At 40.2% G+C, this 25,302-nt stretch overlaps 1 protein-coding gene across 2 annotated transcripts in view; it reads right to left on the bottom strand.

Moving 5' to 3' along the window:
• gulp1a (GULP PTB domain containing engulfment adaptor 1a) overlaps positions 1-25,302 on the bottom strand; it is a 111,310-nt gene that overhangs the window by 15,137 nt on the left and 70,871 nt on the right. For both annotated transcript variants that reach the window (XM_063006060.1, XM_063006059.1), the window contains exons 3-5: positions 14,921-15,001; positions 6,549-6,610; positions 752-823 (exon numbers count right to left, since the gene is read on the bottom strand). In XM_063006060.1, the coding sequence (XP_062862130.1) occupies positions 752-823; positions 6,549-6,610; positions 14,921-14,948 (162 nt within the window). In that variant the 5' untranslated portion in view covers positions 14,949-15,001. The remainder of the gene's footprint in view (positions 1-751; positions 824-6,548; positions 6,611-14,920; positions 15,002-25,302) is intronic.

Genomic DNA, 25,302 nt, shown 5'->3' with positions numbered 1-25,302 from the left:
CGAGGCTATCTTGTTTCATCACTCAATATACGCTGCTCATTGCTCACTTTACGTGTCCACTATAGAACAGGGGTCAGCATGGGCACTCTGACTGATCTGTGGCTACACAGCCACAGAGTGCCCAGGCTGACCCCTGTCCTATAGTGGGCACGCAAACATCAGAACTGGACCATGGAGCAGTGGAAGAAGATAGCCTTGTCTAATGAATCATTTTCCTTTTATATCATGTAGACGTCAAGTTGCTTGTTCATCGCTTAACTGAGAAAGAGATGGCACCGGGATACATTATAAGAAGAGGTTAAGCCGGCACTTATTGTGCATTGGGGAATATTCTTCTGGGAAACCTTGGGTCTTGTCAATGAAGTGGATGCTACTCTGACATGTATCAATAAATAAACACTGTTGCAGAACAAGTAAACCCAAATGTCAGTGACACTTTCAGCAGAACAATGCCCCGTCACACTGCAAATACTGCTCAGAGTTCCCTGAATTTCCCAGATCTCAATATGATCGATCCATAAATCTCCAGTTTCACAAAATAATCCATTATAAGACCCAGTGAGATAATAGCAAGCACATATGCAGTTATTACACATTATACTGTACAGAGATCAGCCTGAAACCACTAAGAACAGCTGGCACTGCTGGCACTACCATTCACTCAAAGAATGATCTCGGTTTGTAATATTTGGCTGTGACTGTGCAAGGTCAGTGGAAGGAGGTCCAAAACAGTCATTATGTGTTCATTTACCTTGAGTTTTCGAACTGCATCTCTCACCACCTCTGTTCCTTTGGGCTGTTCGACCTCAGTGTTCCCTAGAAACTGAACACACACACACAAACGATGTAAGACAATGTGCCAGTGTGAAAAAAGTCCACAGTCTGTGGTCCCATAGGAGGGTCCAAAATATATTACGTTTTATACTTAAAATAACATCGGGTGAATTGTAGGGTTAATTTAAAAAGGACAGTGGAGCCTAGTGGGTAGAGCTTTGGGCTGTCAATTGAAAGGTTGGAGTTTGAATCAAAATAAGCAAAATAATGCTGAGATCTTTAGGCCTGATCACATGGACCAGAAGACAGTGTCTCTCATGGTAAAGGTTTTGCATCTGGTCCAATGGTGTGGGTAACCTGCATGGCTGTAAAGGCACCATTAATTAACCAGGAGTACATTTGCATTTTGGCCAACATTATTTAGATGCTGTTCCACACATTGCAAGTTACAACAGCACGGCTTTGTGAGAGAATAAGAGAGTGCAGGTGCTAGAACGGCCTGTACACCTGTATATGTACTGTATATATGACAAATAAAGGCATTTTATTCTATTAAGGTACTATTTTAAAGTTTAACATCTACACATTGCAAGTTACAACAACATGGCTTTGTGGTAAGAGAGTGCAGGTGCTAGTACGGCCTGTCTCACATTACAAATGAGTCGTGCATTATAAAATGATAGCTATCCCATACTGTTAAGCAGCTAAAGTGTTCGGACAAGAAATGGGGGAAAATGATCAGTTGTATGTCGGTCAGTTGCAAGTAAGACCTCAAGGTGGGTTGTGGGCTTGGTGGAAAATTAAAATAGTTTAATAGAAGAGCATAAAATCTGTAATGTGAAGTATGGTTTGTTTGTTTATTAGGATTTATCGTCATGTTTTACACTTCGGTTACATTCATGACAGGAAGGGTAGTTACTCGTTACACAAGATTCATCAGTTCACAAGTTTACCGTCAAACACAGTCATGGACAATTTTGTATCTCCAATTCACCTCACTGCATGTTTTTGGACTGTGGGAGAAAACCGGAGCTCTCGGAGGAAACCCACACAGACACGGGGAGAACAAACTCCACACAGAAAGGACCTGGACCGTCCCACCTGGGGATCAAACCCAGGACCTTCTTGCTGTGAGGCGACAGTGCTACCCACTGTCAAACACATCAAAACACTGGTGCATTTTAAAACAACAACATTAATTGAACTGCTGCTTACCACACCCACTTATATTTAGAATTTAATTAACGTGTTAAAGTTATTAAAACTGTAGTAACAGCTCTTTGATGAGCACTTCAGAGAGTGAAGATCCATCGCTCTCTGTATGAATCTACATCGCTTTGTGAAAGACGTAACAGCGCTCCCCGATTACTTCATGTTGTGTTATTACATCGTCTTACGTCTCTTCTGTCCACGGGAGTTCAATTCAGTCACTGCTAATTATTCTAGAACAAATCCCAGTTTCAAATGGAATGTAAAGTCTCATGCTGCTCTCTGAACACCTGAATGAACTTCCTAATTAAGAATTAGATAAATGTGCTTCAACAGCTTGGTTATTAAAGTTAAAAAACTACAAGCTTTGCTTATTATTTTTATAATTAGTCAGAATTTGATGCCTGCAGCTTATTTAAAAACATATTTAGCACTGTGTTACATCACCTTTCCTAATAATGAGACTTCTTAATGGTTCGGGAACAGAAGACACTAATTGTTTCAGTTTTGCAAGTGAAACTTTCGTCCATTGTTGCTTGATATGAGACTTGAACTGCTCAACAGTCCATGGTCACTGTTGTCCGACTCTCCTCTTCATGATGTGCCATACATTTTCAATACGAGACAGATCTGGACTGAAGTCAGACTAGGACACGCGTTCAGACTGAAACCTGGCATTGTCTTCTGAAATAAGATGTCGCCTTCATGGCAGCGTCTGTCTCTCTAAAATTCAAACATATGTCTCAGCATTGATAGTCTATGGACAAATGCTTATGCTTCGCTTATGCCGTGGGCACTGATGTTTCCCCATGCCATGACGGATGCTGGCTTTTGCACAGTTTGCTAGTAACAGTCTGGAAGGTCCTTTTTGTTTTTGGCACCAAGAACTCCATGTCTGTTTTTCTCAAAAACAAGCTGAAACATGAACTCATCTGACCACAGCACATGTCCTGCCTTTGGTCCATCTGAAATCGGATCTGACCCGAAGAACTCAGCAGCATTTCTGCATAAAATTGATGTCTGGCTTTTATTTGCACAAAGGTGTTAAAGGTTGCAGTTTTTGATGCAGTGGTGGTATGTGTTGAGTGACAGCGGTTTTGTGAATTACTCCCAAGCCCACGTGGCTGTATTTATCGCAGTAACATGAGGGTTTCTCATGCAAAGCTATCTGTTGGGTTAAAGATCATTTACATTCAACAGCAGTTTCTGACTTTGTCCTAGACTAATTTTGATTTCTCTGAATTCCCTAAATCTTTATTTTTTATCTTATGTACAGCAGATGGTGAAAGATGATGGTGAAATTTGGCCCCGTCCCAACCTTTTTATTAAATTGGTCAATGAAAACACTGTCTTTTAAATCACAGATTCTTGTTTTATTGGATTTTACATGTCCAAATATTATTTTTTCATCTTTAAACTTATCTATTTAAACTGACTTTATCCTTACATTTATTTTTAGAAGCTCCCCCTGGAACACAGTCAAAGATTTAGGGTGACTTTATTATTAAGACCAACATTAATGCATACCCCAAATCCTCCCAGTTCCAGAAAAAGTTTCAGTAATCTAGAGGCATGAATAAAATTTTAAGATTTTATTGAGGTATCAACTTTGGGAACAACCCCAACTTTCGGACGTCGGTACACATCTGATTTAAACTGTACATGAGTAGTGAGCTCTCAGACTCTAAGGGCGCATTTACATGAGAAGCAACAATACTGCTTTTGTGTTAAATGTGCCGTTGTTACTGTTATGAATGGGGAAGGAAGGACCCAAGGATGCAGAGGAAGTTGATTAAAGGGTTTTATTTACTAAATAATAAACACAATATACAAGAAAATAAACAGAAAAACACAAATAACAAGAAGGGGAAGCGCGAGGCACGAACCCTAGTCGCTCACCTCCTGGCTGGGAGCTTACGCAGCCTGCCACAGCAGCGCTGAAAGCAAAACCGCTCCCAGCACTAAAGAGGTGAAGCGACCGGGTTCGCGAGGTGGAAAACCTCGCGCTGTTGGCCGGAGAAGGGGGAAAAAACACGGGCTTTTTACAAGCCCGGGTGTTACGGTCGGCAGCAAGGATTGCTGGAACGCAACCGCGTCATTACGCTACAGAACACAGCGGCGCTGTCACCAGCCAAGTTGGCTGGGAAGTGGCCGCTGTAATAGCGCTCCAGACAGCGGAACGCGACGCTGTCACCAGCGGTTTACGCTGGGAGGGGATCGCGTTCCTCTGGGCGCGATAACAGGATCTCATGGTGGCGGCGGCACGGCGGCTCGACGGCTCGGCGGCAGCAGCCCGACGGCGACCTGAAGGCAGCGACCAGGCGGCGGCGGCGGCACGACAGCGGCGCCTCAAATGGCGGCAGCTTGGCGGCGGCGGCGGCCTGGTGGCGCCCCAATACCGGTGGCCCGGCGGCAGCGGCACAGCGGCGGCGGCACAGTGCGGCGGCACAATCTAGAGATAAAACAAATAAAGAAACATAAAAGGGCACCGCAGTGCCAAACAAACTGAAAGAAAGAAAAAGGCCAACAAACGCAGAAGATGCGACGGCTGCAGCTCTGCGCCTATCCCTAAAATAGGGGAAGGCACAGGACACAGCTGCAGCGCATTCGCCCTAACGAGCTGGCCAGGTATTTCAGCCAGCTCGTTCACTGCTCTGTAAGGCCTGTGGCGTCAGGGAGAGATGGCACATTCCCCTGACGCCACAGAACCTAACAGTTACCTATTGAGTTTGGCGATGCTGCTTAGCACTGCGCTATTTTGCCGCGTTGGGCTGATAATTTTTGCTCTTGGCGTGCCACTTAAAGCTCACCTGACTGAACTTTGACCCAGTTTGATGTCAACCTTTTCAAAGTGCCTCCAATGAGACAAACTGTTTGATATGATGTAGTAAAAGCGACTCAGGTAGTACGAACAATGCTTAACGTGAACAATACTTAATGTGAAGTACTGTATTACAACAACAACCGAGGAATTCAATTAGTAAAGAGAACTTATGAGCAGTAATAATAAAGAGAAGTTTAGTGTTCCTGTGTTGTTCTTTTAGTACATTAAACCACATTAAGCTTTATTTTAACAACAAGCAGTTTAGACTCTCGGAGAAGCTGATTCTCACATTTCTCAGCGGCCTGAGCTATAACACAAGTTTAAAAGTGAAACAGTGAAAATCCAGCTAAACATAGATGTATGTGGAACTTTCAGAGTGGATTTGACGGTTATTCCACACAAATGCAGATTTGTCTCATATTCGCACTTTGATTACCACAACACTCAAGCCAAGCGCTGAACAAAGCGGCAATTTGAGACCACTTAATGAGGCTCGCGGTTTTGCCGCTTTTCATGTGAATGCGCCCTAACATCAGGAGAATCATACAAGAAGACAGAACTGACAGCTTCCTTTAAAAGTCTGGCTGTAGGAGTGTGTGAGCATTCCTTTGTCTTGTTTGAGTCTCTGGCTTCAATATGAACCTCAGTGAGTAATGAGTAAGCTGCTGGTGAGGGGTGGAATATTTTGGGTGCTGGTGCCAGCGCATACAGTCTTTGACCTAAGCATAAATAAAACGTAATGACAGCACGCTGGATTGCAAACAAAGAACGCTTTATATTGATTCAGGTTGTGGTGTTTTATTTCCTTTTTAAATAAATCATATTAAATCAAACAAAAGCTCTAGACTCGGGATCTTCAATACACAAGCATGTATGAGTCAAGACAAGCACCAGTCACTTCCAGTTTAGATCAAGCATGGATTTGTATTAAAGTACATATAAAAAATGTTTTTTTGGTAAATACATTTACAGCTCAGCAGTTTTTAATCATCTTTGGCCAGTGACCCCATTTTTAGGTTGTAGTAGGGTTGTAGTAACCCTGTTACAACCCATCTTTCTAATCCACCGGCACATTTACAGTAAAGTGCACGTTCTACTGCACACAGATCACATTTAACAGATTATTAATAAGTGCAAAACACTCAGTTAATATTGTCCTGAGGAGCATGAATGGAAGAACTGAATTCATAACCTAATAATGCTAATTTTAATGAGTCAGTAGAATGAATGTTATTACATACTATATGCCTGCATTAGGTGCTGAACCCAAAGGTTGAGAACCACAGCCAAAGCTTTACGGTTAAGGATAAATGGTCTGCAATAATATAATCGGAGCAGGTCATTAAGTTCGCTCAGTCACGGTAGCGCAGCAGTAAATACGATAGCTTACAAGAGCTGACATCTGGAACTCGTCGGTTCGAATCTCAGCTCTGCCACCCAGCAGGCTGAGCACCTGCACAGAGACGAAGGATAATGTGGACAGGGTGTGTCTCTCCATACAAAAAGCTGATCCACATATAAACTCAACTTGTGCAGGTGAAAAAATGGAGTCAGCTATTGCACACATTGGAGGGAGTGTGTGTTAGTCACAGCTCTCCTCAGTCAGAGTGGAGGTCAACATCAGTAATTAGGAAGGGTAATGCAAGAGGGTGATTAGATACGACTAGATCGGGAGGAACAAGTCACTTGTCATTATGTGATTTACTGTATTTTCACCCATAAAAGAATGTCCATAACGTACCTTGGCATTGTAGGCAATAAAGTGCTTGGCCAGAGCCTCGGGCGTATGCATCCATGATTTATCTAGAAACAGACAGAACATCATTAGGAGAACAAGCTCAATCGAGCAGATGCTAAAAATGAAGAAAAATTTTACAATAAAGATACAAAATCAATTTCTAACAGAGTCAGAATGACAAATAATATTCCCAATTCAGCCCAGATCACTTAATGAGACCAAATACCAAAATCAATAATACAAGAGGGAGTTATTACTATTACTGACAGGATGTGAGCACCAACAATGTAATTAGTTTAGTGCTAAAAATCATTCCTTACATTTCTTTTCAATAATTGCTTTTCTCTTGATTACATTTGGGGCGAGTCCAGCATCACTTATAAACACAAAGACACAAAGCAGAAGTATGTTTTGGACAGGCCAACAATTTATCACAGAGTATCTCACAACACACCAGATACAAGGTTTGAATCTAAATCTTGAGGACTCTAGTGTTGTGTGGCACCCACTCCATTTGTTGATCAATTTCTAATAACAGAAACTGCTCGCCACTAAAGTATATATTAAAGCCACACAGAAGATAGTGTGGGTGTCATACAGCTTTAGAGTCCTGGTTTTGATTGTTGTCCCTGTTGTCCAAATCAGTAATCTTAATAGTGAATGTCAACATTTTATATTATATTTAATGTATTAAAATGTTCTAAACGTACTAAGACAAAATACATAATAACATTCTACTGGCATTGTAAAGAGCAAAGAGCACTTTTTTCGGTTGCTCTTGTATTTAGGGGTCACCACAGTGGATCATTCTGTCCTCATTTTACGCCGGATGCCCTTCCTGACACAACCCTCCTTATATTATCTGGGCTTGGGACCAACACTCAAAGCACACTAACAAGTGCACCTCCCAATGTCTAGGTTATATGACCTTTCCATTCCTCAGACATAACCAATCATGTCTATGCAGATACCCAACCGGCCAGTAGCACAGCTAAGATTCGAACCACAGATCCAAGGGTCCCAGCAGTATGGGGCTAGCGTACTTTACCTATGTGCTTTTCAAGCATTATCATATTAATATTACCATAATATTATAACAATGAAATATGATGTTATATGCTTCCAATTTTGTGGCAATATTTTAGGGAGGGCCCATACATGTTCTAAACTTAACCCCACTGAACACCATTAGAATAAATCAGACTCTGAGCCTCCTAATGTTGTCCAAATGTTTTGAAATGTCAGTGTAGGTCTTTATACTGAATGTTATTCAGCCAATAGAAAAAAGATTAATTTTAAGTGCTACTCATCTTACTAAAGGGCAGAAACACGGGTGATTATACTCTTCATGTAAACACACTCACTGATGCCATTAGATTGCAGTAAACGGTGAAAGAAATGCTAATCTAGGATCATGTCTTTTATAAAATCTCATTTATTACGGTTGATTTGTTCACACGCGAACACTTTAACAAAATGCCAGGAACATAAAATTACTGTATTAAAAAGAGGAAAAACCCATAAACACAACCCAGTGCTGCTGAAGAAAAAGAGCACATACAGTGTATCACAAAAGTGAGTACACCCCTCACATTTCTGCAAATATTTCATTATATCTTTTCATGGGACAACACTATAGACATGAAACTTGGATATAACTTAGAGTAGTCAGTGTACAACTTGTATAGCAGTGTAGATTTACTGTCTTCTGAAAATAACTCAACACACAGCCATTAATGTCTAAATAGCTGGCAACATAAGTGAGTACACCCCACAGTGAACATGTCCAAATTGTGCCCAAAGTGTCAATATTTTGTGTGACCACCATTATTATCCAGCACTGCCTTAACCCTCCTGGGCATGGAATTCACCAGAGCTGCACAGGTTGCTACTGGAATCCTCTTCCACTCCTCCATGATGACATCACGGAGCTGGTGGATGTTAGACACCTTGAACTCCTCCACCTTCCACTTGAGGATGCGCCACACGTGCTCAATTGGGTTTAGTCCATCACCTTTACCTTCAGCTTCCTCAGCAAGGCAGTTGTCATCTTGGAGGTTGTGTTTGGGGTCGTTATCCTGTTGGAAAACTGCCATGAGGCCCAGTTTTCGAAGGGAGGGGATCATGCTCTGTTTCAGAATGTCACAGTACATGTTGGAATTCATGTTTCCCTCAATGAACTGCAGCTCCCCAGTGCCAGCAACACTCATGCAGCCCAAGACCATGATGCTACCACCACCATGCTTGACTGTAGGCAAGATACAGTTGTCTTGGTACTTCTCACCAGGGCGCCGCCACACATGCTGGACACCATCTGAGCCAAACAAGTTTATCTTGGTCTCGTCAGACCACAGGGCATTCCAGTAATCCATGTTCTTGGACTGCTTGTCTTCAGCAAACTGTTTGCAGGCTTTCTTGTGCGTCAGCTTCCTTCTGGGATGACGACCATGCAGACCGAGTTGATGCAGTGTGCGGCGTATGGTCTGAGCACTGACAGGCTGACCTCCCACGTCTTCAACCTCTGCAGCAATGCTGGCAGCACTCATGTGTCTATTTTTTAAAGCCAACCTCTGGATATGACGCCGAACACGTGGACTCAACTTCTTTGGTCGACCCTGGCGAAGCCTGTTCCGAGTGGAACCTGTCCTGGAAAACCGCTGTATGACCTTGGCCACCATGCTGTAGCTCAGTTTCAGGGTGTTAGCAATCTTCTTATAGCCCAGGCCATCTTTGTGGAGAGCAACAATTCTATTTCTCACATCCTCAGAGAGTTCTTTGCCATGAGGTGCCATGTTGAATATCCAGTGGCCAGTATGAGAGAATTGTACCCAAAACACCAAATTTAACAGCCCTGCTCCACATTTACACCTGGGACCTTGACACATGACACCAGGGAGGGACAACGACACATTTGGGCACAATTTGGACATGTTCACTGTGGGGTGTACTCACTTATGTTGCCAGCTATTTAGACATTAATGGCTGTGTGTTGAGTTATTTTCAGAAGACAGTAAATCTACACTGCTATACAAGCTGTACACTGACTACTCTAAGTTATATCCAAGTTTCATGTCTATAGTGTTGTCCCATGAAAAGATATAATGAAATATTTGCAGAAATGTGAGGGGTGTACTCACTTTTGTGATACACTGTACATGCACGCACACACACACATTTAGCCATCTCCATAATGGATGCCATGACATTTAGGTGTTTGGCCTTTATTAGACTGTTGGCATTCTTCAGTTATAAGAGCAGCTCAGTCTGGCACAAATCTATCTCTACAAAAGGAAACTTCTCAGAATGGGTGGAATTATTGAACAATTATGTGCAAGCTAAAAATTTTTATGACATTTCCCTACATGGCCTTTAGTGCTTCACTTAATTTAATATAAAATTTTGGATCTTGGATTTAGATTTTGGAGGGACTGCTGTTGTTAGCTATTCTGTTGATCTAATGCTATTCTAGAGATGCTGTAGCATTCTTCCCCTTTGGAATCAATGAGTTTTGTCCTCAATATAATCTACTGGCAGTTCGTAGCTTGACCCACTCTGGACCACTGTCGGTGGGCACTCACCACAGCTTCCTGTGACACCCCTTTGCTGTTTTTGGTTTTATTTTATGTCAGTCTTCAGGCCATAATGATTTGGTCCTTATCAAAGTCAAATCTGCTGCATTTAACACATGAAGTATAAGAAACTAACATCAGTGCAAGATCTAATTGATCACATCACATGCACAACTGTTATGAAATAGACACTGCCATGCATTTTTTTGGGGGGGACATAATGCCATAACATGACATAATGCCATTTATTTAAACATTTCATTTATTTTTTATATGAACAACATTTGCAGACACATTTCTTAATTTGTTCTTACTAAAAAGATCAACCTGATTCTTACTAGCACTGTGTAGTGATACAACATACAACATCAATGCAACATCGATTCATCCATCCTTCCACCCATCCATCTAGCTATCCATCCATCCACCCATCCATCCAGCTATCCACCCATCCATCCCATTATTTATCCATCCATCCATTTTTCCATCCATCTATTTATCCAACCATCCATTTATCCATCCAGCCATCCTCCATCCATCCACCCATCTGTCTACCTACCTATCTATCTATCCATCCATCCATCAATCTATTCATCTATTTAGCCATCTATTCATCCATCTAGCTGTTAATCCATCCATCTATTTAGCTATCTATTCATCCACCTTTGTAATGTCAGTGGCTTATTTTCTGTTTCAGTGCTGTTATCTGTTGCTGGGCTCTGAGATAAAGGATGGGAATGTTATGGCAGGGTTACGGTAAGCTTCAGAATGATCGATTACCACAGTGGTGCCAATATATTCTGTACAGGCTCTCATGAGTCATTACAGGGCAACTCATCTACCCCCGAATGCTCATCTACAGCCCCCAACACTGACACACTATCTACACTGATGGTGATAAAAGAACACTCGTGGAAAACTTAATACCGATTTATCACAAAAGGTGGCGTGATGCCATTCATTAAACAGCCTCATTAACTTTATTTCATGTGTCACATCTGCAGATGGGCAAAGTTTTAGGTGCAGCGTCATTCTGAGTTAAGAACTTAAATGATTAAATGATTGTCTCTGATGATCATAATGATTACGATTATCATTCTTCACACCCATTTAATACCACCTATTCATCTTGTTTAGGGTTAGTTTAGTAACTTTTGTTCGTCTGTTTTAATAAAGTTATAATAATAACTGTCTCATGTGTCTATAAATACAGCAAAACAAGGACAGTCTGCAGTTTTATACAAATCTGTTACAAGTGATTTATTTTGTCTTTTTAAGATGTGTTTTGTCATTTTGTAATTGTATTTCTGTCTCTTTTTTCTGAATGTTTCTTCTCTTTTCTTCATTTTTTATTCTTTTCTCTTTTTTCCTCTTGACTTTTTCTTCTCATTTCATCCTTTTGATTTCTTTTTTTTTAATGCATTTTCTTCCTTTTTTTTCCTGATTTTAGCGTGTCCAATTTTTACCCAACTGCGTTATGCTCCCTTTCCACTGAAGCTGACCCCCGTCCCAACTTAGGAGAGCAAACTGACACAAGCCCCCTCTGACGTAGTCGACTGCAGTAGCCGACTGCATTTTATCACTTGCACGAGGCGAGTTCACATGCCGAGAGCCACACCCTTTCCTCGAGTCTGTGCAGACGCCATCAACCAGCCAGCAGAGGTCATAATTTGCTCAGTTATAAGGAGTCTCTACCCGGCTTGTCCTACCCAATGAACAACAGCCAATCGTTGTTCATGTAGCCACCCAGCCAGATGGCAGACACAAGATACAATGTATTCGAGATCCCAGTTCTGGTGTGCTAGCGTGTTTTACCGTTGCGTCACCTGAGCAGTTAGAATTATTTCTTTTAAATATTCTTTTTTCTTATTTTATTCACTTATTTTTTGTCTTTATTTGATTCTTCTTTAATTTTCTGTTTATATTCTTCCCAATTAACTTCATTCCTATTACTATTAAAAAGGATCTTACTGCTGTTTTACTATCATGAAACATTCTACTGCTTCTTCTTTAGTATAAAATATCTCACTGCTTTTCACTTTTGTAAGATATTTCACTGTTTTTCACTATTATAAAAATCGTACTTCTTTTTAATTATTGTAACATTTATTATTGACATTTTACTATAATAATAAATCCTTTGAACTTTTCTGTCCCTAAAACCTATTCATAAATCATGATGAACACAATAGTTAATTGTATAATTAGTATAATTGTGTTAAGTCAGTGTTAGGCGCTATAACTAACGTTTTTTGTAGTAAAAATCTAAATCCTTAAGTTCATTAATGTATCATGATTAATCCTTGTACATTCAGAATGTGCTGAACTTCACATTTCTGATCCCCTCATTATTCTTCATTATTAAATCTGGGAGGCTTTAAATATTCCACTCTTACGTCTCTACGTTTAGATTTATGTCAGTCTAATGTCAGTCTAATGCACAGTATTGACCAGCTGGAATAATAAAATGACACAAGATGACTCTGCTGGATTGATGAGTGTAGTAAAGCCTCGCCACATTGACTGCCAGCTCTGTACTGAATGAGGAAACCCTCATTATCTTCCACATGCCAGCGAGCACTAATGAATGCCTGGCCACCCAATGATTCGTTTACTCTTTGCTAAATGTCAGCTCTGATGTGGGCACACAATGGCTGGATGAACATTTGCTTTCTGGTGAGTTAGCAGTGGAGGTCTATACTAGGAGCCTGTCATTATTATTACATAATCACCTGACCACAATTATCTGCAATAGTCTTCTACAAACATTTAATGAGGCTGTGAGGCTTTATAGAGATATGTGTGTTATTAAGTCCATACACAGTCTTATGCACAAGTTTAGTTTAGTTTGTGAAGTTAAAATAAGTGAAATCTGTCTTTACAAATAACCTAAATGTAGCAATAATTCGATATTTTTTAATTTATTAGCCAAAATGATACCATACTGGAAAAAATGTTACATAGAATATTACATTTAAAAATAGAATAGAATAGAATAGAATAGAACAGAATAGAAAAGAATAGAACAGAATAGAAAAGAATAGAACAGAATAGAATAGAACAATAAAATACATGAGAATAAAACAGAATAGAATAGAACAGAACAGAATAGAACAATAGAATACATGAGAATTAAACAGAATAGAATAGAATAGAACAAAACAGAATAGAACAATAGAATAGAACAGAATAGAATAGAACAGAATAGAAAAAATAGAACAAAATAGAATAAAACAGAATAGAATATAACAGAATAGAATAGAAAATAGAACAGAACAGAATAGAACAGTATAGAACAATAGCACAGAATAGAATAGAACATAACAGAACAGAACAGAACAGAATAGAATAGAACAGAATGAAACAAAATAGAATATAATAGAACAGAATAGAAAAGAATAAAACAGAATAGAATAGAACGAAACAGAATAGAACAGAATAGAACAGAATAGAACAATAGAACAGAATAGAATAGAATAGAATATAACAGAACAGAATAGAACAGAAGAGAATAAAACAGAATGGAACAGAATAGAATACAATAGAACTGAATAGAAAAGAATAAAACAGAATAGAATAGAATGAAACAAAATAGAACAGAATAGAATAGAACAGAATAGAACAATAGAACATAACAGAACAGAATAGAACAGAACAGATTAGAACAGAACAAAATAGAACAAAATAGAACAGAATGGAACAGAATAGAATAGAACAGAATAGAATAGAACGAAACAGATTAGAACAGAATAGAATAGAAAAAAACAGAATAAAACAGAATATAATAAAACAGAATAGAATAAAACAGAATAGAACAGAATAGAATAAAACAGAATAGAACAGAATAGAATAGAATAAAACAGAATAGAATAGAACAGAATTGAATAAAAAAGAATAGAACAGAATAGAACAGAATAGAATAGAACAGAATAGAATAAAAAAGAATAGAACAGAATAGAATAGAATAAAACAAAATAGAATAGAATAGAACAAAACAGAATACTTTTGCTTATTCTTTTTCTGCACATCCCAGCTTGTTTAAAAGCTGGAGTCAGTGTGCAGGGTCAGCTATAGTATGATGCTCCTGAAGCCGAAAGGGTTAAGGGCCTTGCTTAAGGGCCAAACAGTAGCCACATGGCAGAGCCGGGGTCCAAAAAACATCTCCACATCATCACTGAGCCCTTTCCATGCCTAACTATGGGGATAGAATTGTTCTGGTCAAAAGCCTCGCCTGTTTTGTGCCAGACAACCAGCTAATTCATAAGGGCAAACAGATCCGGGTTTGATTTGTCACTTTATGGTGTCTCTAAATTGAATCTAAATTCCTTTGGGCATACTCCAGTCCCCTCTCACTGTGCTTCTTGGTCAAGAGTGGACATAAAATTTTTTATGTTTAAACTCTGGGAAATCTTGTAAGCGTTGCCCTTTCGGTATAATGAAATAATCTCCTCCCTCAGCTTTAGTGAAAGCTCTTCAGTTTTATTTCTGTATTTTTATATTTTTAATTAAAAGTGCAGTTTGCTCGTTTGATCAAAAAGTTTTTCATTTATTTTAAATAAAGGGGAAACAGATGAGGCAGAGGGACAAACGTCAACCAGTTCAGTTTGCATGTAAGCACAGATATTGTAGGTGATACAGTCAGAAAAGCTGCTTTGATAAATGAAAAAAGACAAAAGAACTGTACGTCATCAACATTTTTTGGCGGAAGCTTGTTAGCGCCCCATGACATTCAGAGATGCAGTGATGGAGTGAAAGTAACAGAAAAGGGGAACAGGAAGGGAACAAAGAAGACGTTCAATCACTCACCTTTTTTTCTGTTAAAGGGTCGACTCATGCTGGAAAACGTGCAACTTCAAGCCAAAAGTACCAGAAACGCACCAACTTCACCTGGAGAAATCAGAGCAGATGTTTGAAATATGAAAAACATCAAAGTTTGCATTCTTACACTAGTATTTTTTTAACATCCAGTATATATAAACATACGTATATCTCATTAATCCAACACAACAACAAAAATATTGATAATAGCTTTTTCACAGCTTTTTAAATCGTTTTTAGGCCATTTTAAAGTTGTTTACAGTTTTTTTGACCTCTTATCTGTACAGAAGGGAACCACTGCTTTTAAAAGTGCTGCTCTGACAGATTAAATTAGCACGAAATCTTCGCCAGCGCAGGGGAGCCATAAGTGAGACGTGAATAAAGTTTTAATTAACCCGTTTTCATTTACTCCTTCAACAACTGTATAACTCAGGTCTCTCCCAGCGTGAACGGTGCTATTCTTCATCTGATGTTTTAATTTACCCCCCATGATGGAATGCTGCAGTATAAGAGGAATTACTCTGTATGGAATTCCCTTACATTACTTTCTTCTCTTTTATTTTATAACATTATAAAGAAAGTCAGAGTTAGAATGATGGGAAAGAGAGAGAAACGTTATTCCTGTCACACATCAGTAATATTCTGCTGAGCGGCGACCATAAAACTTTATAATAACAAAATGTTATTCAAAGCTCAAAACTCAATGCATTCTATAATTGATTGAGTTTAATATTAGAATTAAATTAAATCACTTTATTGTCACGTCACATTAACACAGGTGTGAAAGGTGAGTGAAAATCTTAAGTGCATAGTCCCTCACAGTTATGGTACACACTAAGTACAAAAAATATACACATTAACATAAATAAACTACCACCATCGAAAGATACAGGTATTGTTTAGATGGTATTTCTGTACAGATGTACAAAAATTGAAATGAGATTGAGAAATATAAATATATAAGATTTGAAATAATTATTTTATAGTCCAGATGTACAAGTATTGTACAAGATATGAACTTACATAGTATGTGTACAGGTGTGGTGAATATCAAGTGAATAAAGTGCAGAGTGCAGACTGGGTTGTATGGGGTGTGTGGTGTAGAGTGTCTATGGAGATCACTGTACTGATGATGAGGAGTGCAGTTGTCCATCACTGTTCAACAGCCTGATGGCCCGGGGGAAGAAGCTGTCTCGGAAGCGACTGGTTCTGGACATGATGCTCCTGTACCTCTTGCTGCTCAGCAGCTGCGAGAACAGGCAGTGGCTTGGGTGAGTGGAGTCTTTTAGGATCCGCCTGGTCTTCCTCAGGCAGCGGCTGGTGTACAGATCTAGGAGGTTCGGCAGTTGAACCCCGGTGATGGATGAAGCGCTTTTAAACAACCACACTGTTGATTCTTTGGCATAAACTCATAAGTGAATTATTGTAGTTCTCACCACAGCTCCTCTGTTCCATCTCAAATTTCATTTCAATCATTTTCAGGCATTCAGACATGAACATGCTGGAATTTTTTAATGACTGTTCTGCAGCTCAAAGTACTTGCAGTACTTGCAGTATCCCTAAGAGTGGTATTATCATCCTTTAATAACCTAACCATCACTTAATGTTCTAACTGTGAAAAGCTTTTTAACAGACATAATGGGATCATTGTGTTCAAAAAGTCAACAAGCTAAAATTATTCTCAGGGACTTTAGAATTTTGTTAAATTATGGTAAAGTGGTGAGGTGTGTCTACAGAATTTTCAAAGTGGTTCTTGACCTTGATAGCAAAGTTTAATAAGAGTGAGATTTGTTATTTGTTATTATCTTTATTTCAATATAGGATAAAGACAACACAATTTATCACAAAATGCTCCTTTTAAATTATCATTCCATTTATTGGTGATTTATTCAAAACATTTATCATCCATATAAAAAGTAGTTGCCCCCTTAAACCCAACAGCTGTTAGTGCCACACTTGGCAGTAACAACTGCAGTTAAGGATTTGGGTCTTTTACATCAGAGCAGTAGAAACACGACCAATTGAGCAAAACTAAGTCAGATGGACAAGAGATGAGTGAGACCTGCGATTTTGGTTCTTTTGTGACCTCCTGAATGAAATTTCAGAAGGTCGGACACTCTTGGAAAAGTTCACTACTGTACCAGGTTTTCTCCAGTTGTGGATAATGGCTCTCACTGTGGTTCTCTGGAGTCCCAGAGTCTGGCTTTGTCACCCTTGTAGATTTTAATGCTTTATTTCGCATCTGTAATTAAATCTCACTTGCTGCTTTTTGAGACTTTCCAGCCAGCTTTACATTGTCAGACAGGTAATGTTTGAGTGACTTTTAGATTTAGCAGGTCTGGCAGTAATCATGTCTGTATAAATAAAATATATTGTATAAATAAAATCATTATAAAAAAAAATAGAATTGTATGTTTGCGGGTCTTTATCTAACATGTAAAGTGGTTTGATAATGTAAAACATGTAAATGACAAAAATGCAAAAAAAGGGGGGCACATACTTTTTCACAGCACAGATGTTTGTGCAAAGCATACACCTGCTTTTTATAAATCAGGTTGTAGTGGGTCTGAAACCTACCCAGAAGAACTAGGTTTACGATCAGAATAAACTCAGCAGGATAGGGTGCCAACACTGTCTCACATTAAGTCTCAAATAGAGGACAAGCAGATTAGGAAATCAACCAGTATGTTTTCAAAAGATAGGAACTTACTGGAGCTGTATGGCACTACCTGCAATGCCACTCTGCTGGCTGACACGTGTACTGTGTTGATATACACAGTCACACTAACTTCAGTACCAAGTTTTGACTTAAGATCTAAAGTTTTATGTACTTCGAGTGGATTGTTGGCAGCACCGCAGGAAGGAGTTGCTTATCTGTCGAGAAGCGTATCTCAGCAGTAACTCTGTGTGAACGGAGCCAACGATGTAGTCAGACGCTCATATTTTTGTGTTCCTGGGGGGGAACAGTGAGGAGAAACAAAGCAGCTCCTGCCAAAAAACTATCGGAGCAGGTAGTAAAACAGAGCAGCAGAACCGCGGCTGCTGAGTCTTGTTTACGGCCAATTGAGCCGTCAGAGCGAGCGAGTCAAACAGACAAGGACGGTGGCCTTCTTTACAGGTGCCATCATGATGCAAGTTTCTGCAACGTAGCTGCATGAAGATTAGGAGCAATCGATCCTGCAACTCATGCACAGAATAATACTGAAGGAGAAAGAAATGTTGGCATGGACCAAGGGTGTCCAAGCTTTTTTTTCACTCTAGAAAAGGCCAGACAGTGTTTTCAGTGTTTTAACCCTGTTTACCAGTGTCCCTATACCTAGGGTCAAAGATGTCACTGCACCAAACCATGAGCTTTTCTGTTGTGAATTACTGCAGATTATGTTTCAAGTGACCCACATTCTGTCCATGATATTTAACACTGTCCAGGCAAACACATCAAATTCAGCAAAACAAAATACAAAACGAAATATACTTAATAAAAATGGTGGCAATAGCCGCTCAGGTGGCGCAGAGGTAAATACGTTAGATACGTTAGCACACCAGAGCTGGGATTTCAAAAACAATCTCAGCTCTGCCATCCGGCTGGGCTGGGCGGCTATATGAACAACGATTGGCTGTTGTTTATACAGGGTTTAGGGAGCCGGATAGGGACCTCATAAATAATGCAATTACGACCTCTGCTGACTGGTTGATGGCATCTGCACAAAGTAGAGGAATAATGCTGATCAGGGTGTGCACAGGACTGATTCGCATATGAACTCGGCTGGTGCAGGTGAAAAAATGCAGTCGGCTACTGCACACGTATCAGCTCACTCTCCTCAATCAGGGGAGGGGTCAGCACCAGTAGAGAGGAAGCATAACGCAATTGGGTAAAAAATTGGACGTGCTAAAAATCGGGAGAAACGGAGAAAATGTATAAAAAAAAAAAATGATGGCAATCTGGTCCCACTGTGGTTTACAAGGTGTAACATAAAGCCTCCACAAGGGGGCATTCATGTACAAGTAAATTTTTTTATGTGCCTGTTAAAATTATTTTTTTAAATTTATTATTTTTGTCTGCGACCCATTTTTTATGGATGAGTTGCAGCTAAAAAACCCTGGATTACTGTACTGCACTGTGATTATGTTTTTCGTTCACAATCACAGTACACAATGAGGCCAAAAGTATAGGGACACTCTATACTTAACATTCCATTCCAGACGGTGAGGATTATTATTGATCCCCCCCACCCTCCGATGCCGCTTCAAGCTTTTGGAATGTGCCTGTGGAAATTGATGATGAGTATCAGTGAGGCAAGGCGCTGATGTTGGATGAGTTTTAAATTCATCCCAGAGGCATTTAGTGGAGTTAAGATCAGGGCTCTGTGCAAGGCTTTGAAGTTCCTAAACATCACATCTGTCAGACCGTGACTTTACAGACCAAGCTTTGTGCATGGTAAAATTTTGGAACTGAAAAAAACCTTCCCTAAACTATTGTCAAACATAGCCCAACTCAACAGAATAGACAGTGGTGTCATTCATTAATTCTTTCATAGTCTGTTTCAGCATCGATTTATCCTGGTCAGGGTCACTGTGGGGCAAATTCACGGGGCAAAAGGTAGGAAACACATTGGACAGGTCACCAGTCCATCACAGGGCACACACACACACACACACACACAGACACACACACACACACACACACCTAGGCCAATTTTGTATCTCCAATTAACCAGACTTTGTGTGTTTGGACTGTCTTTTGCAGGAAACCCACGCAAACCCACACAAACAGAACAGAAGAGCTTGTGGTTGGACGCAGTGACATCTTTGGCCCTGGTCAGTTACCTCAGTTGTTTAGAGCGTGGTGCTAATAACACCAAGGTCTTTACAGGCCACACCCCTGTTAACAATTAAAGGTAGCACGGCTGAAGGGGTGCCAAGTAAGCCTGCACTGCATTTCAGGACTTTCTATAATTAGTTATTTAATCCCTAACAGTAAAAATACCACCCTGTTGTTTTGCCATCCTTAATATTAAGGGCAGTTGTAGCCTAGCGGTTAAGGTGCTGGACTAGTGATCAAAAGGTCACTGGTTCAAGCCCCACCACTGCCAAGTTGCCACTGTTAACCCTCAATTGCTTAGACTGTATACTCTTAGTCACTTTGGATAAAAGCGTCTGCTCAATACCCAAAATTTCCACATGAGGAGAACATGCACACAGACAGCTGTAGCCTAGTGGTTAAGGTACTGGACTAGTAACCAGAAGGTCGCTGGTTCAAGCCCCACCACTGCCAGGTTGCTGCTGTTGGGCCCTTGAGTAAGGCCCTTAACCCTCAATTGTTTAGACTTTATACTGTAATGTAAGTCGCTTTGGATAAAGGCATCTGCTAAATGCCGAAATCGTAAATAAATGTAAATGAAAGGACTGCTCCTCCTGGGAATTGAACCGGTGAGGCAAGAGTGCTATCCACTAAGCCATCGTGCCACCCCAGTGGTATCATGTTTAGGTTAAAAATATATAATGATAATCTTGCAAAGTATTGAGGTCCATAAAAAAAATTTATTTTCAGAGAGAAGCTGAAGCGGTTAAAATTCGGGATGCACTGAGGTGGTTGAAGCGACTGCATTTGGCCCACAGGTCAAACTACACAGACACCAATTTCAGTAAACTTTCAACCTAGTAGATGGAGTGTTAATGTATTCCTTCTGGATTCAATGAGACCTGAGAAAATATGAAAATATAATATAATATGATACAATGATCCAAAAAAAAAAAAAACATTTTACTGCCAAACAATATTTTACCACCTGGTCCACAGCTGGGTCGCTCTGCCAGTCACAGTGATTGACAGCAGCTTTTGTGTTTTATCATTTCCTGGCTGACTCAGAACAACCTAGGAGAACACTGAGCCTGCCAATGAGTTCAAATGCAATACTGCCGGCCATCAGTTCCCCAAAATTCTCTAGAGGGAGCAGCAGGACACTAGAATGAGAAAATACACAGCGGTGTGGAATACAACAGCTCCAGTCCATCTGGTTCAAGCTCCGGAGTAACAGTACCAACGATCCTGTTGTCTGTATGAAAAACTCCTTGTTCCAGTACCAAAAGATTCAGTCACAACCAGAAAAACACAAAATACACCAGCAAAAAATTTGTATCAAAGATCGTGTTTTGCACAATTAATGTGTATTGGGATATTAGATTAAATTAGATTTGATTAGATTAAACTTTGTTGTCATAGTGCAGAGTACAAGTACAGAGCCAACGAAATGCAAGGACATCTAACCAGAAGTGCAAGATTAGATAAGAGATTATTAACATACACTAATCAGCCATAAAATTATGACCACCCCCTTGTTTCTACACTCACTGTCCATTGTATCAGCTCCACTTACCATATAGAAGCACTTTAAAGTTCTACAATTACTGACTGTAGTCCATCTGTTTCTCTGCATGCTTTGTTAGCGCCCTTTCATACTGTTCTTCAATGGTCAGGACTCTCACAGGACCACCACAGAGCAGGTATTATTTGGGTGGTGGATCATTCTCAGCACTGCAGTGGCAGTGACATGGTGGTGGTGTGTTAGTGTGTGTTGTGCTGGTATGAGTGGATCAGACACAGCAGCGCTGATGGAGTTTCTAAACACCTCACTGTCCCTGCTGGACTGAGAATAGTCCACCAACCAAAAATATCCAGCCAACAGTGCCCCATGGGCAGCGTCCTGTGACCACTGATGAAGGTCTAGAAGATGACCAACTCAAACAGCAGCAATAGATGAGCGATCGTCTCTGACTTTACATCTACAAGGTGGACCAACTAGGTAAGAGTGTCTAATAGAGCGGACAGTGAGTGGACATGGTGTTTAAAAACTCCAGCAGCGCTGCTGTGTCTGATCCACTCATGTGAGCCACATCCTGTCCACATTATCCCTCAACTCTGTGCAGATGCCATCAATTAGCCAGCAGAGGTCGTAATTGCATTAGTTATGAAGAGTCCCTATCAGACTTCCCACCCTGTATGATCAACTAACCAACCGTTGTTAATGTAGCCGCCCAGCCCAGTCGGATGGCAGTGCTGAGTTTCAAACCGACGAGTTCGAAATGTCAGCTCTGGTGTGTTAGCGTGTTTTACCACTGCGCCACCTGAGCAGCCCTGATGTGCACATTTGCAAATAAGTAAGAAGAAGATTTCAGTGTAACACAGAGCCGCAGAGAGTAGAAGTACTTTAAGATTTCTGTGGTTTTATTAGATCATGACTAATCAGATATATTAGATTATTATATTAGATTATTAAATTATTAATAAAATTCAGGAACCACCCTGGACAGGTCGCCATTCCATCACAGGGCACACACACACACCTAGGGTAATTTAGTATATCAAGTTAACCTGACTGCAAACTAGAGCTCCCAGAAGAAACCCACACAAACACTGGGAGAACATGCAAACTTCACATAGAAAAGAACTTGGACCTGCTCCACTTGAAAATCAAACCCAGGACCTTCTTGCTGTGTTACATTTGCTTATTTAAAAATATAGATACACTGCAACATCATGTGAACCCAGTGTCACTTTCTACACTAAGAATCTTCACTGACAGACTTGTGAATACACCTTCATGTCACTGATCACAAAAACAAAAACAAGCCCTGAGCAATGTGGTGGCAATATTATGCCTGAATAGAACACAATTTAAAATACAAGAATAGAAGTGTGAAGCTATTTGTAACTGGTAAAAGAGGACGTGGAATGTACATTTATCAAAGAAAACAGATGTAATGCTAAACAATACAGTTGCTGTCACAGAAACAGCTATCTTCATTTTTTCTTTATCTCTGCATTGCTTCAAAAGCTTTTTACAGTTACAAGATCTATTCTACAGATACATTTTAGTACATTTAATTACGGGAGAGAATTTGTGACCATTTAGTGAGGTCAGGCACTGATGCTGGCAAAGAGGCCAGGCTTGCATTCATTTAAAATGTGTTCAGTGGGGTTGAGGTTCAGGGATCTGTGCAGGCCATGTCTTTTTGGACCTAGCTTTGTGCACCAAGGCAAAATCATGCAGAAACAGGAAAGGGCCTTCCCCCAACTGTTGCAACCAAGTTTAAAGCATATAATTTATTCTAAAAAAATAATTCATTCAATTGGTTTTAAAGGCTGTGAAGGTTAAGTAGTTCTCAGCTCTTGATGAGGGAATTCCAGAGCTTTGGGCTGTCGTGGTTAATGCAGATTTACTGCTCTTTAATCATGATTTGGGAACCACTAACATATTGCTGCTGGTTAGAAAGTGTCTAGTAATTAGTTCACTACAAAAGGAGAAGCAAGAAGACTTTAAAGACCATTAAGACATTCAAAATCAATACAAGAATCTTAAAATCAATTCTAAAAGACACAAGAAGCCAAGTGAGTGATTGAAGTGCTGGTGTAATATGATCCACTTACTTGGACATGTCAGGACTCTAAAAGCAGCATTTTGAACTTGTTGCTGGTGTCTAAAAGAACTTTTGGGAAGGTCCCGCAACAGAGAGTTACAACAATCAAGACTTAAAATGACAAAGGTGTGTACTAGTTCCTCACTATCAGCTGGGGTTAGAATGACCCAAACCTTAAAGATATTAAGATATACACGGATCAGCCATAACATTAAAACCACCTCCTTGTTTCTACACTCACTGTCCATTTTATCAGCTCCACTTACCATATAGAAGCACTTTGGAGTTCTACAATTACTGACTGTAGTCCATCTGTTTCTCTGCATGTTTTGTTAGCCCCCTTGCATGCTTTTCTTCAATGGTCAGGACCCCCACAGGACCACTACAGAGTAGGTATTATTTGGGTGGTGGATCACTCTCAGCACTGCAGTGACACTGACATGGTGGTGGTGTGTTAGTGTGTGTTGTGCTGGTATGAGTGGATCAGACACAGCAGCGCTGATGGAGTTTTTAAACACCTCATTGTCACTGCTGGACTGAGAATAGTCCACCAACCAAAAATATATCCAGCCAACAGCGCCCCGTGGGCAGCGTCCTGTGACCACTGATGACGGTCTCGAAGATGACCAACTCAAACAGCAGCAATAGATGAGCAATCGTCTCTGACTTTACATCTACATGGTGGACCAACTAGGTAGGAGTGTCTAAAAGAGTGGACAGTGAGTGGACACACTATTTAAAAACTCCAGCAGCGCTGCTGTGTCTGATCCACTCATACCAGCACAACACACACTAACACACCACCACCATGTCAGTGTCACTGCAGTGCTGAGAATCATCCACCACCTAAATAATACCTACTCTGTGGGTGAGTGTAGAAACAAGGAGGTGGTTTTAATGTTATGGCTGATCAGTGTGTGTGATATATAAAACTGAGCTCACTATCAAAAATGACTCCAAGATTCTTAACACACTGTTTGGCCTCCAAATTCACAGGATCCAGATAAACCTGCATGTCCTTCACTCCCCACAATCAGAATCTCTGTCTTCTCTTTGTTTAACTACAGGAAGTGGCAAGACATCCACATACAGACGTCACTTATGTAATTAAACAGAGCTGATGGACTTGCCAGCGTTTGATGCCAGGGAGATATACAGCTGTGTAATATCTGTGTACCAGTGATAACAGATGTTGTGTCTCTTAAAAACAGCAGGTGGTGGAAGTTTATACAGGTCTAACAGTAAAGGCCCCAGGATTAGTCCTTGAGGGACTCCACAGGTAACTGCATGACTTTTTATAGCACAGATGCTCAGTGTAGCGTAGTGGTCAAGATCACTTAAATACGATTGAGCGAGACACACTCAGGTTTAAAGTAGAACTTCATGGTCAACTGTGTCAAAAGCAGAACACAAATCTAACAAGGCTAAAGCAGAGAGCTTCAGATCATTTAAGACTTTAAAACATGCTGCATTCAAGCTGTGACTGGCCCTGAAACCAAACTAGAACCTTTCGTTAAGCTGGTTCTCATTAAGATCATTAATTAATTGTACTGACACGTTATCAATGTATAAACAATACATGGGAATTGATGCCTAACAAGCTCATGATCTAATATTGCACTCTGACTTGTAAATTCTTGCACTCAGTTGCTTGAATTCCTCAAGGGCCCAAAAGTGGTTGCATGGCAGAGCCGGGATTTAAACCCATTTTCCAATTGATAGCTCAAAGCTATACCCAATGGGCTAGCACTGTCCCTTGTATATACACTGATCAGCCACAAGATTAAAACCACCTCGTTTCTACACTCACTGTCCATTTTATCAGCTCCACTTACCATATAAAAGCACTGTGTAGTTCTACAATTACTGACTGTAGTCCATCTGTTTCTCTGCATGCTTTTTAGCCTGCTTTCACCCTGTTCTTCAATGGTCAGGACCCCCACAGGACCACCACA

Source organism: Trichomycterus rosablanca, chromosome 12, assembly GCF_030014385.1.
Source record: "Trichomycterus rosablanca isolate fTriRos1 chromosome 12, fTriRos1.hap1, whole genome shotgun sequence".
NCBI lineage: Eukaryota > Metazoa > Chordata > Actinopteri > Siluriformes > Trichomycteridae > Trichomycterus > Trichomycterus rosablanca.
This window is presented reverse-complemented; position numbering and strand designations above follow the sequence as displayed.